The sequence below is a fragment of the Tetrao urogallus genome, assembly GCF_951394365.1.
Source record: "Tetrao urogallus genome assembly, chromosome: 4".
NCBI lineage: Eukaryota > Metazoa > Chordata > Aves > Galliformes > Phasianidae > Tetrao > Tetrao urogallus.
This window is the reverse complement of record NC_136817.1, coordinates 58,297,350-58,312,244: the sequence shown is the minus strand read 5'-3', so window position 1 is coordinate 58,312,244 and position 14,895 is coordinate 58,297,350. Positions and strand designations below refer to the sequence as shown.

General features: G+C 38.0%; 1 protein-coding gene across 1 annotated transcript in view; it reads right to left on the bottom strand.

The window, feature by feature from the left end:
- CLNK (cytokine dependent hematopoietic cell linker) overlaps positions 1-14,895 on the bottom strand; it is a gene marked incomplete at both ends in the record, with an annotated part of 33,697 nt that overhangs the window by 7,389 nt on the left and 11,413 nt on the right. Inside the window, 7 exons of the mRNA XM_079534901.1 lie at positions 4,058-4,098; positions 5,119-5,188; positions 6,357-6,375; positions 8,422-8,449; positions 11,178-11,306; positions 12,752-12,771; positions 13,103-13,131. Of these exons, the coding sequence (XP_079391027.1) occupies positions 4,058-4,098; positions 5,119-5,188; positions 6,357-6,375; positions 8,422-8,449; positions 11,178-11,306; positions 12,752-12,771; positions 13,103-13,131 (336 nt within the window). The remainder of the gene's footprint in view (positions 1-4,057; positions 4,099-5,118; positions 5,189-6,356; positions 6,376-8,421; positions 8,450-11,177; positions 11,307-12,751; positions 12,772-13,102; positions 13,132-14,895) is intronic.

Below are 14,895 nucleotides of genomic sequence, written 5' to 3'. Positions count from 1 at the left end.
AAATATTAAATATAAATTATTAATAAAATATCAAATATTACATAGCATAATTAATGGGGGACGTATATGTTCATATGTAATTCTGCTCTGCTTTTACCCATCTGAGGATGTTCAGACAGATGAAAAATGTCTTCCCAAAGCAAGCGATCTGTAGTCTGTATGTTTAATGCTGCCTTCAGCTGAGTATCACCTGGGATCTGTGCAAGCGTGCAAGGCAAGGTGGGAGCATCAAGTGTGGGGTGATGTGGGAAAGCTTGGACTGACTGAGGCAGGTGAGGCAGCAGAGGAAACAACCTTAGAAAAGACTCCAGGTGTATGGTTAGGATGCATTTTGCAGATGCACACCATGAGAAGAAAATGGTTAATTGTAGCGTAAAAGCCTATCCTGCCTTATAACAGAAGGCCTTTCTGTTTCTTACATGCAGCGCTATTTGGAGAAATGACTTAATGACTGTTGTAAATGAGAAGAATGTAATAATTGATGGCTTCCATCTTTTCCTTCTGGTTTGTGTCATAAGAGATAGCACTGCTTGCCAAAATGATATTCTTATTTATTGTTCATGTTTTATCAGTATATTATTCTTCTACCTATACATAAAATATGATAGCATATGAAGGGAGTTCAGAAACTTTTTCATACAGAACAGTAATAATTGTAATTGTTTCATGTTTTTGTGTTGTATGTACCATGTTCTGGCTTACAGCGCCATTACATTTGTCTCTAAGTCTGTAAACAATGTCCACTGATGTCAGTAAGAAAAAAGCAATGTTTTTTACATATTGATTCACATTCAGAGGGCAATTGATCTGCTCAGAAATGAAATTATGAGCCGATTGTGTAAAGGGTTTGGAGCCAAGCATCTACATTTTCTTTCTGTGATCAGATTGAATTGTTAAAGTCCTTATATGCTGCTATTAGGTTTATTATACCTTGAAGCTGTCATTTGTATTCACATTTCATTTTTTGTGACTGTCCCCAAATACTTTATTTTTAAAAGAGACTTCACGGTTAGTTCTACGTTTGTGATATGTTCTGTAGAATTTCTTTCTGGTGTATCTTAAATTGTAGGGTGAGAAGTAGATGGAGATGCTCACCAAGAAATTAAAGAATGGTTACATTTTTTGCAGGTAATAATTTGTTTTTAGCAACAAAAACTAAAAATATCAGTGTGAAAGAAATATGTGCTTACATATGGTTAAAAAAAATAAGGTTTTTGCATATATCTAATAAAATCAATACTGTATTTATGAAATATTTTTAAAATTTCAAATGTGGACTTTAAAGAAAATTGTAGGATAGCAGGGGGGTATGGGCACTTGTTTGTTCTGTCCCTGTTGCTTCACAAGGGCAGTGTTTGTACAGAGGGAAAAGGAGTTGTGCCTGACTGAATGACCAAGAGGAGCAGTGGAAGTTTCTGAACCTGAAATTGGTACAGGGCACTTAAGAAAAAGAATCAATATCAGTATGCAGAAGAGAGGAATGAGAGGCTATTGAGAACAGCTGGAAACAGAGGTAAAGGGAGGTTTTTAGTAGATGTGCAGGGCGGGGAACAGATGGAGTTGCGCTGCCAGAGCAGCTAACATGTCAGGAGACAGAAGTGGCTCAGTGCAGGGCCACCACCATTGTAGAGCTGGAGCTTGTGACAGGAAGCTGAGGGAGGTGGGCATCTTTGACCTGGGACTAGCTGAGGTTGAGGTAAATCCTACTTCGAACAAATGATATGGCCTTTACGTGCTGCCTGGTTGTAGTGGAAATGCTAAGTCATGGCTTGAGCCAGTGATTGAGCACCTGGTAGGAAGGCAGGGCCAACCCAGGGGAGCTCAGGTGCATGCAATGAACCTGATGACTAGAAGGGGGTAGAGCCAGAATCCACCCCTTCCCAGACTTCATTTAAGGGTTGGCAGTGGGGGCAAGGATGTTTGGGTGGAGGATCCCTGCCTGTCTGAGGCCTTCTAAAGGTAAGCAGATCCTTTCCTTTGCTTCGGTGTCTACAGCTCTGCATTTTGGCTTATCCTCACTTGCTGCAGCCTGGAACTTTGCTACCCTGCTATTGTTGCTGTGCTTTCCATCACTTTAGTGTTGCACTGGTATTTATCTACTTACAGCATAAATTCAGATTGTGCAATTCAGGCTGTCAGAATAGCTTGAAAGCTTCTGTTTTTGATAGGGCATTTGCAGAGGCAGTTGAGGGAGAGTATGAAAGTACAGTAAGTGCTGACAATGATAGCAGGAGGTTAACCTGCACAGATGTGTCTGCCTCTGAGTCCCCAAAACCCCTGGGTCTCCCAGGGCACAAACTCTCAAAGAATTGCTTTTAAAAACCGAAATACAGTATGGGTGAACCTGACTGGTGTACTTCAAATGACATTTGACAGTAGCAGCAACAAAAACAAAACAAAACAAACAAAAAGCACCCAAAGCAAAACAAAAAGGATCATATTATTTATATGTACTCCTTCTACAGTATACATCTTCGTCATTCAATTTCATAATGAAAGGCCAATATTTGAGAGAATTTCCCTTCTAGCATCTTTTCACTTCATCATATATTTATGCAAAAAATAAAAATTGCAGATTCATATCGTATCAGAATCATAAGTTTTTTTCTTTTGCTTGCATAATTCTTACCATAAAGTTGGGTTAATGAATGATTTTTGTTTTTGAGAAGTCTGTAAGCAGATGCTGTTTGTTTAAATCTTATTTACTTCCTTTATGAAAATGCTTTTTAAAGCAATGGAAAGTATGTTGATAAGGAGAGATGAAACATAGAAATTTGGGGCCAAAAGGATTAAATAAAAAGAAGCTTTTTATTTATTTATTTATTTAGTAGAGATAGGTTAGCATGCAGCAGGTCCAATGAGATGCAACAGCAAAAAGCTAACACCTCTTTTAAGGATGTTTGTGGAAATATCATCTTCGAGAATAACGAGACAGAGTGGAGAAACCATTCCTGGGCACATCTAGCTCAGGGAATTGCAGACAGCACAGGGACAATGACGGGAGTGACATTGCCATGGTTACCGGACACGCCACCCCAGGGGCCGGGGCTGGGCACAACCATCACTGCTGGCTCCCAAGCCTGTTTGTTCCTTCACAGAATGCTATGCAGTTCAGTAAGTCATCTATTTCTAGCCATAATATGCTGACAGAACTGTCCCATAATGCTACGTGCAAGTCCCTCCCTCTAGGAATCTGTAGAATTCCCAAAGCAGTTTTCACAAAGAGAAGATCCATGCGTTCACTTAAAGTCATCAAAACAATAGCAGCTGCCGAATAACATCCCCAACATCTGCAGCTTCCAGTCAGCTGACCACAGCTCTGACTGAGGAGGAAGCCTGTGCTGCTTAGTGCCCTTTCTTCATATCTCTTTGCTTGCCCAGCTATTTGCGTTCTGCTCCCATCCCCATCATTGTTCAGCAGCTCCCCCCAGTCTCCTTGTTTTTCTGAGGTCCCAGATGAGGCATTTCTGAACTTGAGCCATGCACACAGTATGGCCAGTAAGTTCTACTGGTTCTTATTGATTATGCCATTGTTTTGTTTTGTCTTTTTAAACAAAAACAATCACTCCCCTTGTGCTGGGACTTCTGGAGTGATTAAAGGCCTGGAGCATCTTCCATATGAGAAAAGGCTGAGATAAATATCTAAAATGCAGGAGTCAAGGTAATAGGGGTGGATCCTAATGGGTAGCAAGCAGCAATAGAACAAGGGATAATGAATGGAAACTGGAATATGAGAATTCCAATACTAATCCAAGGAATAACTTTACTGACAGAGTGATGGAGCACTGGAATAGGCTGCCCACAGTGACTGTAGAGTCTCCTCCTCTGGAGAGTGTGAGCCCTGCTGCAGGGAACTGCTTTAGCAGGAGGTTGGACTCATTGATCTGTTGTAAGTCCCTTCCAGCTCCTATGATTCTGTGACTATGTGCATAAAAAATGCCCAGTGCAGACACACACACGCACAGACCCATAGAGCTGGTGCTTAATGTGTCACCATAACTGTGATTAGCATTTCTCCATTCCTGGTTTAGTTTTCAAAGTGATCTCTGGTTCTTACCTGAGCTGCAAATGTTTTTGGAGCTCTGCGTGTATTGAAAGCTAGGAGAAAGCAATGAAAGGAATGTCAGAAAAATATTTCTCTCAGTGGCAATTGCTTAAGAGTAAGATCACAGAGCAATGCACAGCTGTGCTGCCCCAAAATATTCTTTAATCCTTCAACACATTGATGTTTTATACACTTCTGGTTTCAGGTGCTGATTTTGTGTTTAACAGCTTTTGGCTGATTTCTCTTGCATTGATTTCTCTTCTATTAATTTCTCCAGCCACTTTTTGAAGTTACATACCTTTTTTGACCCTGGCAAGTCTTTGCAAGAGTTTCATGTTATATTATGATGTTTTGTGGTAGTATTATTTAGAACTGGGAAGTACAGTGGTCAGATAACTTCTCATAACAGAGCCACTGGTACAGTACTAGGGGTCTTTTGTGCTGCCACGTTTACTACAGGTAATTATTTTATCTTGGAGAAGTACTATTGTCATCAAGAAGGATAGATGAGAGGTTCTGTTCAATCATTCTGCTGCATTTGTCTACTTAAGGAGGGCAATAAATCATAGACACGTTTCCTATACTTTATCCTATACTTTTATATTTTATTGAGTGCTTTGGGAGGGGTGTGGTGGATTTAGATCGAACAACACGTTTACAAAAGATTTATGTAAGCTAAAAAAGTAGGAGAATTGTAGCAGATTTCTATGGAATAGTAATTGGCCTTAAGAAGGCCATGCATATATTCTTCATATATAAAAATAGAAAATAGAATGTAGTGGAAATGCTGAGGCTGGAGGTGGAAGAGTGACTTCATATGGTATGTTTAACACTCTTTCTTGAAAACTTAGGCAAAAATATAATACAGTAGTATGCTAATAAAGATAACAATTCAAGCATAGCCTGAAAGAACTTCCAGAGGATGGTTACTCTTGTGCTTCAGGTAAAAACATAGTGTGTCACTCCATGGCATCAAGAAGTGTTATAATCCTGCTTTTATTACGTAGTGAAGTAAAATTTTTTAGCTGCAAAAAATGTAGGTCTTGAAGCTTCTAGTATAATGAAATTCTTACCTGGTTTTAGGAAGATACTTTGCTTTATACTGTTGATCTTGTACGATCAATTCAAGTTTCTTTTTTGTATCTGTGTCAATTAATAAAACGTGTAAGAATTTCTTATTTCCTCTTACATGTAACTTTAACATTATTTAGCAACTATTGTGAAAAAGAATTAAGTTAACCAAGTTCATATATGAGGGGAAGCAGTTCAATGGAGAAATAGGCTACAATTAGCTTAATTTAAATCAGTCAACTCATTATTTCCTTGAGAAACATTATTGTAGTACTGAATGTTACATGGTGATGCTGGACATCACAGGTTTTGCTGGTACTGTATATAATTAACAGAATGGTAAAGAACAGAATGCTATACTAGAAATGTATGGAGAGTTTATAAATCCCTTTTGTAGAGTGGGACAGATAATGAATTATCAATGCAGTCAGTACTGTTTGTACCTGAAAATCAGGAAACTGCACCTTAATTCACAAAATGAACTGGTTGCCAGAAGAAATTATGAACTCATTGACAGGGAGGTGTAAACAGCATCATGATTAATTAGCCTGTGTCTGTCTTTGAGGTATTGTCAAGTAAAAAAAAAAAAAATATTTTTTTCCTGGACCTTCATGCATACATACAAACTGAGTGACATAAGGTGTTCTTTTAAAAGCTTTGTGTGCATTTAAAGAATTTATGTATTTTTAAAACACTATTTTAAAACAAAACCAAACCACCACCCATTGTTTTATTTGTAGCTTCCAAAAAATCTTTCTTTCAAAATTCTCAGCCTCACATCTCTCAGGAGAGAGTCAAGATGGAGAGAAAGGAGATGATATATTGGCAGATTAGAATTGTGCCCAGCTTTTTAACCTTTCAGGATATTCCTCTCTCATATTTTTAAGGTTCCAATATTATTTTTTTTTCCCCTAGGACCTTAAGAATTTGATTTGCTTGGAACGAGTATGTTGCTTGGCTTCCCCGGATAGGTGTAGCAAATGTTGAGTTAAATTCCTTTTTCTGCTCAACTCCCACAAGCGTACAGATCAGTCTAAATCTCTTTGTTCTCAGCAGATGTATATCAATGGGATGTCTAATACTAGTTTGAATATAGGGCCAGGCTGTATGATCCTATATAGCAGGATATATGTCAGTTTCCTGTACTGATTACCTCAGATGGAGTTTTAATGATAGAATACTTTGGTCTTGTAATACAAAAGAAAGAAAACAAAATAATATTGTATAATTAAATACTAACCTTTATCTCTTCCAGATGCCTATATAAAATGATAACACAGTAAATATTTTTCTTTTAATTGCCAACTTGAATTACCACAACAAATCCAAATATCTTTTCAATTTAAAACATTTTATAGACATTCAACTATGAGCACCTGATCACTTTGTCAGAAATTCAGGCTGAATTCTCATCTCAGTCCACTGGCAACAATGAGAAATGAATGTTCAGGGGTATAAATGAACTTAGGGTTTATTGCAATGATCGCCATTTCATGATTGCTTTCGCACGTCAGTTTAACTAACAATATGGTTCCTCATCGATTTGGTATGAAATCAAGAGATTTTGATTGACTGGAGACATGCTATCCGAAGATTAAAATCAGTTATTTCTTTTCAGAGTCCTTAACTGATAGTGTAATTACTTTTGCTGTCGTGGCAGATACTTCATTCAAAATCACTGTGTGAAGAGTCTAAATACAGCATACTATATTGCAAAGAAATGAATGACAGATAGGTATCTAGAGACCAGAGTTTGGTGCATTTTCACTATATTTCTGTAGTATTTTGATTCACATGGGAATGGTAACTATTTTGGTTTCTAATTCGTTAGAAGAATATAATTCATAAATATTAAAGAGAAGGTTTTTTTGCTCTGTGTAGATGTTGCTGCTTTAGTTTTCCCAAAAACTTATCTTCCCGTTAATGTTTCTGCATTTCTTAGAAATTAGTTTGACCATTCAGGTTGGAAGGGATCGTCTAGACCAAACTTCTATTCAAAGCACAAGATGGTTGGTGAAGTCAGAGCTTTGCTCAGCTCAGTGTTACAGACATCCAGAACATAGTCTTCATTGCTTCCCTGGGTCACCTATTCCAGCATCCTCATAGTTACCCTCTTAATTTTTTTGTTTTCCTTTTTTCTAGTTTTCCCCTCTCAATCAGCCTGACCTGCAGTTTGGTGTCCAAGAACTTGGCAAGGGTGCATCCCGTCTCCTCCTCTAGATCGTGCTGAAACTATTTATATCTTAGGAGCAATATGAATGGGAGGTGAACCCATTCAAATCCAATTTTATTGTCTTTTCTGTGTTATGAGATATACAGTATTTCTCCTTAAGATGTAGCCAAACTATGAGCTTGTTAGGAGCTGCAGTATTTGCACAGCTGTATTGCGACCAGCCAGAAATATTAATTACAGATGTAAGATGTTTATTGTTCTTGGGAGTGTTTTTTTTTTTTGTTTCTGTAATTAATCAGTATCTGGGACATGGCAAAGCTTTTGTGTTAAAATATTATCTTTCTTGGTAATATTGTTTGGCTTTAAATGTGAATTACAGTATTGCAATCAAAGCATGTTTTTAATAGCCTCTCAAAGCATAGGAGTTTCAAACCATTGCAGGAGTGAGGTTCTGGGGCAGCCCTCTGGTTGGGACTGTGCAGAATTAAAATTCAAATCATTTTGAAGTTAGACTAGCTTATAGGTTTGTGATACTGCATCTGTGTTAGGAAATGGCTATATTTAGCTGGTGTAGAGGTTCCTTTATTTCCTGTTCTCCCTTGCAGTGAGATAAAAAGAACGTTATAGCAGTGTATTATGCCTTTAAGTGAGTTCATGGCTTTGCGTCTCAGTTTCTGCCCTCTGTCCATAGGCTGCTTAGAGGTGTGGGCGGTGAGGGAGAGCTTTCTGCTGGCAGCCTCTGTTGGAAAGGAGAGCCCAGAGATTCTTCTTTAGCATTACTGGCCTTGAAAGCACTCAAGTGACTCTCCATTTTGCACAGCTTTCATAGACATCTGCAGCATTTGGCACTGATGAGATGCACTTTTATTTGGCTACTTGGGAAGGTTGCTTAACACTGTGTGTGCTTTTATTTCTGTAAGGAACTTCAGGATCTTAACTGTCGTTCATAGCACAGCAGTTTTGAAAGTACTATATACATAAAGATATATTTATGACCGAAAATAATTTGGTTATTATAGTGTTTTTACCTACCAGGCTAAGTCATGACTGAAATACTGTTACATCGAAGTTGTGCAGCCCTGAAAAGTGTATGGTTTTGGCAGCAATAATGTATACAAAGATGATTACTTACTTCATTCAGGTCTCTAAAAGATAGATGCCTGGAAAAGAAAGAATTGTATGTAAAAATTTCATTATCATAAAATAAAAATGACTGGGAACTTAAATACTTTAAATACTTTACATCATTCCTGAAAATTAACAGCCCTTGGCATTTTATTACTGCTATAGAAATTCAGAGGCTGGTTATTTTTTGACATAAATTATTTGCAGGAAAAGGTTATAGACTTCCATAAAGAAGAACAGCATCCACAGTATTAATTATGGCAAACGAGAGAAGTCCCATTTAGGATTTATTCTGAGAGGAGAGATATGAACAGTTATAAGCTTTATTCTGTATCCTGCTTCTTATTCTAAAAGTATTATTACAAACTTTAAAGTCAAGTAGAAGCAGTGTTTTTTTTTAAGACTGAGGATTTTCAAAAATGAAACATTCACAGTGGCAGAAAGTGTAGATACAAAGAGATGCAAACCAGGAACTCAAGACGCAAGCTGGTAAAGAGAAGTGGAGAATGCTCCTTCTGGTCCCAAATCAAGTTGGTAGTTAGGCATTTTTATGCTGTATTCTGATATGCCTGGTCAACAAGGATACCTTTCCATCCTCAGAGGGGATCACCAGAAAATATTCTGCCCCTCAAAAGGGGCAGCATATCAAATCTGACCTATTTTATTGGATGTCCTAAGTTTGATGAACGCATATAGCGTGTATTTCATAATAAAAGAGATTGAGGTCTAGATTTTAGAAGTTTTTTAGGAACATGAGATATGGATAAGCACCTAGTAATTTTCCAAAGGCTCCAGGTTTCTGAAAATTCAATGATTTACTAAATCATCCAAAGAGAATGCAAAAGGAAGAAAGTATATAAAAAGCACTGGGAGTTATGTTTCAAGACTTCTTCAGTGAGGAGGGGTCTCTTCTTTTTACCCGTGCTGAAAGCATAAGCATGGTGTGTTAAAAAACAAGAGATTTGGGATCTGTTGGAGGGAAATTTCTGCAAGGGTAGGAGAAAGGAGAGGACATGTTTCAGGTTTGGATAGATGCTTTTGTGTTAACGTGCGATTTGTTAGCTTGGTCTCTGAGGTCATTTTATGACAAGCAGAAGACTCTGCTTAGAATGTTGGGTGCCTAGTAAAGTTAAGCTGCAGTCCCTACATGTGTTTTCTCCCTACCAAGCTATGACTGGATTGGTGATGGGTGACAAGTATTTCGAGTGAAGTGCTTATGTGGGAAATATGCGAAGTGCCTTCCCAGATCATGTGTGGTCTTAGTCTGTGCTGCCCCTCTCCTACCTCTGAGACTGAAAAATCTGTTACAATTCACATATCTATGCTTTAGAAAAATTTTGGTATTTATAACTGCAATGCGGAATCTTGTGGTTATGATTTTTTTTCTGCCTCCTTTCACTTCTAGAATAAGAAATTACTTGTATTTATATTAAAGAGTTTGGCTTTGTAATAGGACCTTTCAAGTCCAAGTGCTTTGCCTACTGATGCTGGCAAGTGCAGCCTGTAGTAGTTCTCACAGCATTCGATTTATGTGCTGCCCTACCAAGGGGAGGGATCAGCCATGGGATTTGGAACTTCTCAATTATAGGTCAGGTCATACATCTGAATATGAAGCTACTTCATATTAACAAAATGTCTTAACAACCAACAGCTTTAACCTAATCCATGAAAGAATTTAAGTGCCATTCAGGAAAAATAAAGCATACTCAGAGCTAGCTCTTTAAGTATATACTTGAAGTAAATTTCTTCATGGATTTGTTAGCTTTTTTTTTTTTTTTCTTTCTTTCCTCGTGGGATTTGTATTATAGGATTTTGACTCTGGTGACCTTTGTAAAAATGAAGCGGAATTCCACCTTGATGAACTGAAACTGAATGTATTTGCAGAAGGTTGGGTAGAACTGACATGGCACAGTTGTGCCCCAAATTCTGGCTGCAGTAGGTTTTTAGAGAGGCACTGTGCATTATATCCAACTGCCCCTGGATGTGTATCAGTTCTGTTCTCAGCGTGTCCACCGCCTGCCTCATTTATGTACATATATTTTGGTCACATGGAAGTGCACATGTATCTGTCTACAGGGCAGTGAGCAGCACATATTCATTTTCATGTAGCTCAATATATTATACGAAAATAGCAGTCAGTCTCGTAACTTGACATACACATGCTCTATCATACAGCTGAGCACAACTGCTGGACTCAGCCTCTATCCATGCTCTCCAAATGCTGTATGACCATGTGTGTTGTATGATGTAGGAGAAGCTGGGGGGATTCTGGCATAAAAGATTGATGTGGCGGCTGGAGCAAGATTTCTGGCTACAGATTTATCATCTCTTTTGCTGAATGTAATATCCTTGGGATATGAAGGTATTTCTGTATCTCTCTGGTACAGTCAGGGTGTTTCCCCATACTTGGCTTTCCATTACCAGCTGTGCTGAGCAAATGCAATTACTTTTACTTAGAAGTGATTGCCAAACCTCTAAATATGAGTGAAAAAAAAAAAAAGGACTTTAATCGAAGTGTTCATGAGAGTTCCACCTACTTTTCCACTCCTTTACCTCTTTACCATTATTTTGGCAGTTTTTTCTTTAAGAAATGCTGGTATCATATTATGCTAAATACCACTTCTCTTGATTATTCACAGCTGTCTAAATAATCAACAGCTATTTTCTTAAATATAGGCAGAAGTGCGATGGAGAAGTCTGGTGGTTTTGACAGGGAGAGTGTTTTAATTCTCAGGAAATTAGCATGAATAAATGTAGCAGTACCTTGTGGGCTTTGCTGATACTGGAGAAGTATGAGACTGGCTGGGTGTTTCCCTGGTGTGGAGGACATGGCTGCTTATCTTCGGTGCTGGAGGAAGTGGATGATACTGTTTTGGCAGTGTCTTCAGAGGCCTGAAAGTGCCAAGGGAGAATTGGAAGAACTTTTAGGGAATGAAGGAGGTGCAAAGACTGCGTTGTAAGTGCAAGTGCAAAAGGGAAAATGCTGGGATTTTCCAAGAGTATTTCAATGTATTTGTGCTGAGCTTGATTCAATAGCAATTATAATTTTAGATAATGTTCTACATTTGCAAGAATGTGCTGTACTGTGTTCTATGCCACTTAGCACTGCTTTCATGCTCTTCTCCAGTACATGCCAGCTCTTCAGTGCTGATATCTCTGGGTGGGTAAGGCCCCGCTGGGAAATGCCCTCCAGCTTAAGTAATATAGAATCATAGAATGGTTTGGGTTGGAAGGAACCTTTAAGGTCATCTAGTTTCAATCCCCCTGCTATAGGTGGGGACGCCTCCCTCTAGACCAGGATGTTCACAATTCCATCCAGCCTGGCCTTTAACATGTCCAGGGTGGAAGTGTTGACAACCTCTCTGGACAAACTGTTCCAGTGTCTTCCCACCCTCACAGTAAAGAATTTCTTCCTGATATCTTGACTAAATCTATCCTCTTCCAGTTTGAAGTCATTTTCTTGCAGTGTTCAAGAGGCGTCTGGATGATGTGCTGCATGATATGGTTTAGTGCTAGTGGTGGCAATGGTGATGAGGAGACGGTTGGACTAGATGATGTTATAGGTCGTTTCCAACCTTGTGATTCTATGATTTTCTTGTCCTGTCACAATATGCCCTTATAAAAAGGGCATATTGTGCTTTCCCGTAGGCCCCTTCAAGTACTGGAAGGCTGCTACAAGGTTCCCCTAAAGTCTTCTCTCCAGGCTGAAAAGTCCCAACTCTCTCAGCCTGTCCTGACAGGGGAGGTACTCCAGCCCTCTGAACTTTGTGGCCCTCCTCTGGACCTGCTCCAACACCTCAATGTCATTCTTGTGTTGGGGGCCCCAGAACTGGAATGTTCTATAGTTCTGATCATATTTTAAACCTGCTTACATATCCTACTGCGTTCAATACAGGCATTGAGGAACAAACGTAGCAGTTTGGGATTACCTTTCTAAATTGTTTTATTTGTAGCAACTATAATTGTTTGAGAGTGGAAAAAAAAAAAAAAACATAAAAAAATGTTAGCTTTTTTTTTTTGTTGGCATATGATAGAAAAATTTTTTCATACATGTTCATGGAATAGAACTTGGTCTGTCTACTGTGGGGAGTAAATAACTGCAGTTGATTTCTATTAACATGATTTGAACTTTATTTAAAAAAAAAAAAAAAAAAAACAACAGAAAGATTTAAAAGACAGTGGAGATTATATGGTATTGTGAGTAGAATCTAAGGAAATTGGATAAATGAAGAGTTTCCCGGTCCCCCAACAATTTGTGGCTGGATTGGACCTGATTCCAGATTTCTGGACATCCTATATTGGGAAAAGCATGTAAGCTATTTCTGAACTGATCTTACCGTGGGGGAGGCAAGGGTTTCTAGAAAAGAAAAAACAAAAATGTGTTTGAGCTTTTCTCCCTTGTTTTACCAGCAGAAATATAAGTAGTTCAGATAAAGCAGGCATATCTGTGTCAACAGGCAAAGTTTTATGTACTCCACAACACATAACATAGGTTTAAATATGCCTCTTTAAAATCACTGAAGAGTAAAAGATGCCATTGTAAACCATGAATACAAATTAGTGAGGTAACATAGGCCTGCAGACTTCTCATCCTTCAGTTAGTGCTAGCAAAACTGGAGTGTGCTTTTTACAAATACATTCCACAGCGTAACAGCCAGTGCAAATGTAATTGGTCAGAGACTGCTTACCTGGAGTCCGTGTGTTTTCACTCTTTCTCCTAAGATAATTATTAATAATTGTTAATTGAGCACTGTCTACATATAGCTTTATCCCAGAACTGTTATTACTGGCAGCCCGCCCTCACCCACCAGCTCATTGCCACCACATTCATCCTGCAAACATATCCACATCTCCACCATTTTTCCTGCTTCCTAATGGTTGGCATTAATTAACATCAACCTATTTGCAGGGGCTGGAAGGTTCAGTGGTTCAGTGAGAGATTGTTTGTGGGAGTGAAGGCTGAGGCTGCTGGAGATGGGGATGAGCGTGCACTTTGTGTTGGCCAGACTGGGCTCTGAATTTTAATGTAAGCGCAGTGAGTTTTGTTCTGTATTTTATTTTGTCTTTTCTGAGGGTGGATTCACAGATAGATTGAAATGCAATTTAAGATTCCTTCTAACAGTTTGTACCTCTCTCGAATTAAATACTAGACTACGTATACTTAGATAATTGTGGCAATCCTGGAAATATTGAGAATCTTTTTGTACTGCAGCCAGGTGAATCTTTCTAAATGACATTCATTTCATAAGGGACATAACTATTACCTGAAGTTAAAATAGGAAAAAACAAGTATGTTTTATTACCTCAACTTAAAATATAAAATAGAGCAGATAAAATTATCTTCATGCTACTTGATAAAACTGCATGAAGTTTGGTTTTGTACCTAGCTTTCAAAGTGCCATATTTGAAGCTGATATTTATTCAGATATTTTGTAAAGTTAAGTATTGTTCTGAGACTTTATTGTGTGCTGATTATTTGTGTTGGTTTTTTTTGCTTGTTTTGATAAAAAAATATCTGTTTTCTGTTGTTGCTCTTTCTGAGTTTACAATTATTTGACTGATTTTAAATGCATATGGGACATCCTGCTAGTTAAAATAAAATGCATAGATAAGATTTTTACTGTATTTGCAGTAGAGTTTGGTTTGTTAAATATTTTTAGAAGTTTTATGTACAGACATCCTAAGTAATGTGAAAAATGGTGAAGTAGAGCCTGGATTCCCCCTCAGGTAAGCCATAGCAAATTGCTCTGAACTAAAATAATGGCATCTTAAGTATTTAGCAATTGGAAAAATTAGCTATTGGAAAAAAAAGTTTTTGTGCTATTTATGCCATCTGGTGGCAAAGCCGCTTAATAGCACTTTGTATGAAAATAAATGTTAGGATATTTAACAACAGGGTAGTTACTTAAAAATAATAAATTATCCACAGGCATTATTGGCTCAGGAAGTACTCAAATATATGTGGGCTCCATCCTCAAATTGCAGAATTCAAGTTAGCTGCCTGCACAGTCCTTACTTATCTCTCTTGATATCGGCACTTACCTTGTGCTGGCAGACAAACAATGAAGCCAACTTCAATTCAACATGGAATTTGAGGCTTTATCAAAGCTGGCCAGCTGTCAGATGTACCTATATCATTAATTTCTGCAGATTTTGAAGGTGGCCTGCTCTTATTTCAGCTTTTGTACAAACTATATCGCTATTTGCTCACAAGATTCAGTTTTTCATTTTGTGAACTTCATACTGCTTAATTTCTTATAATCTGTGGGAATTATTTGGTTCAATCCTTTGAGTATGGAACAAAGGGGAAAAAAAGCCAAACAACCTTATATTGCATGGGATTCTTTGCGTTACTTTTCTGGCTTGTCAGATGTCTGAAAATTTACAGTGAACATGGTGATCATATTTTCCTGGGTTGCTAATTGCATTCTTTCTGACTGTGGTTTGGATATGGTTCAAAGATTTGAAATGATAAATGAAA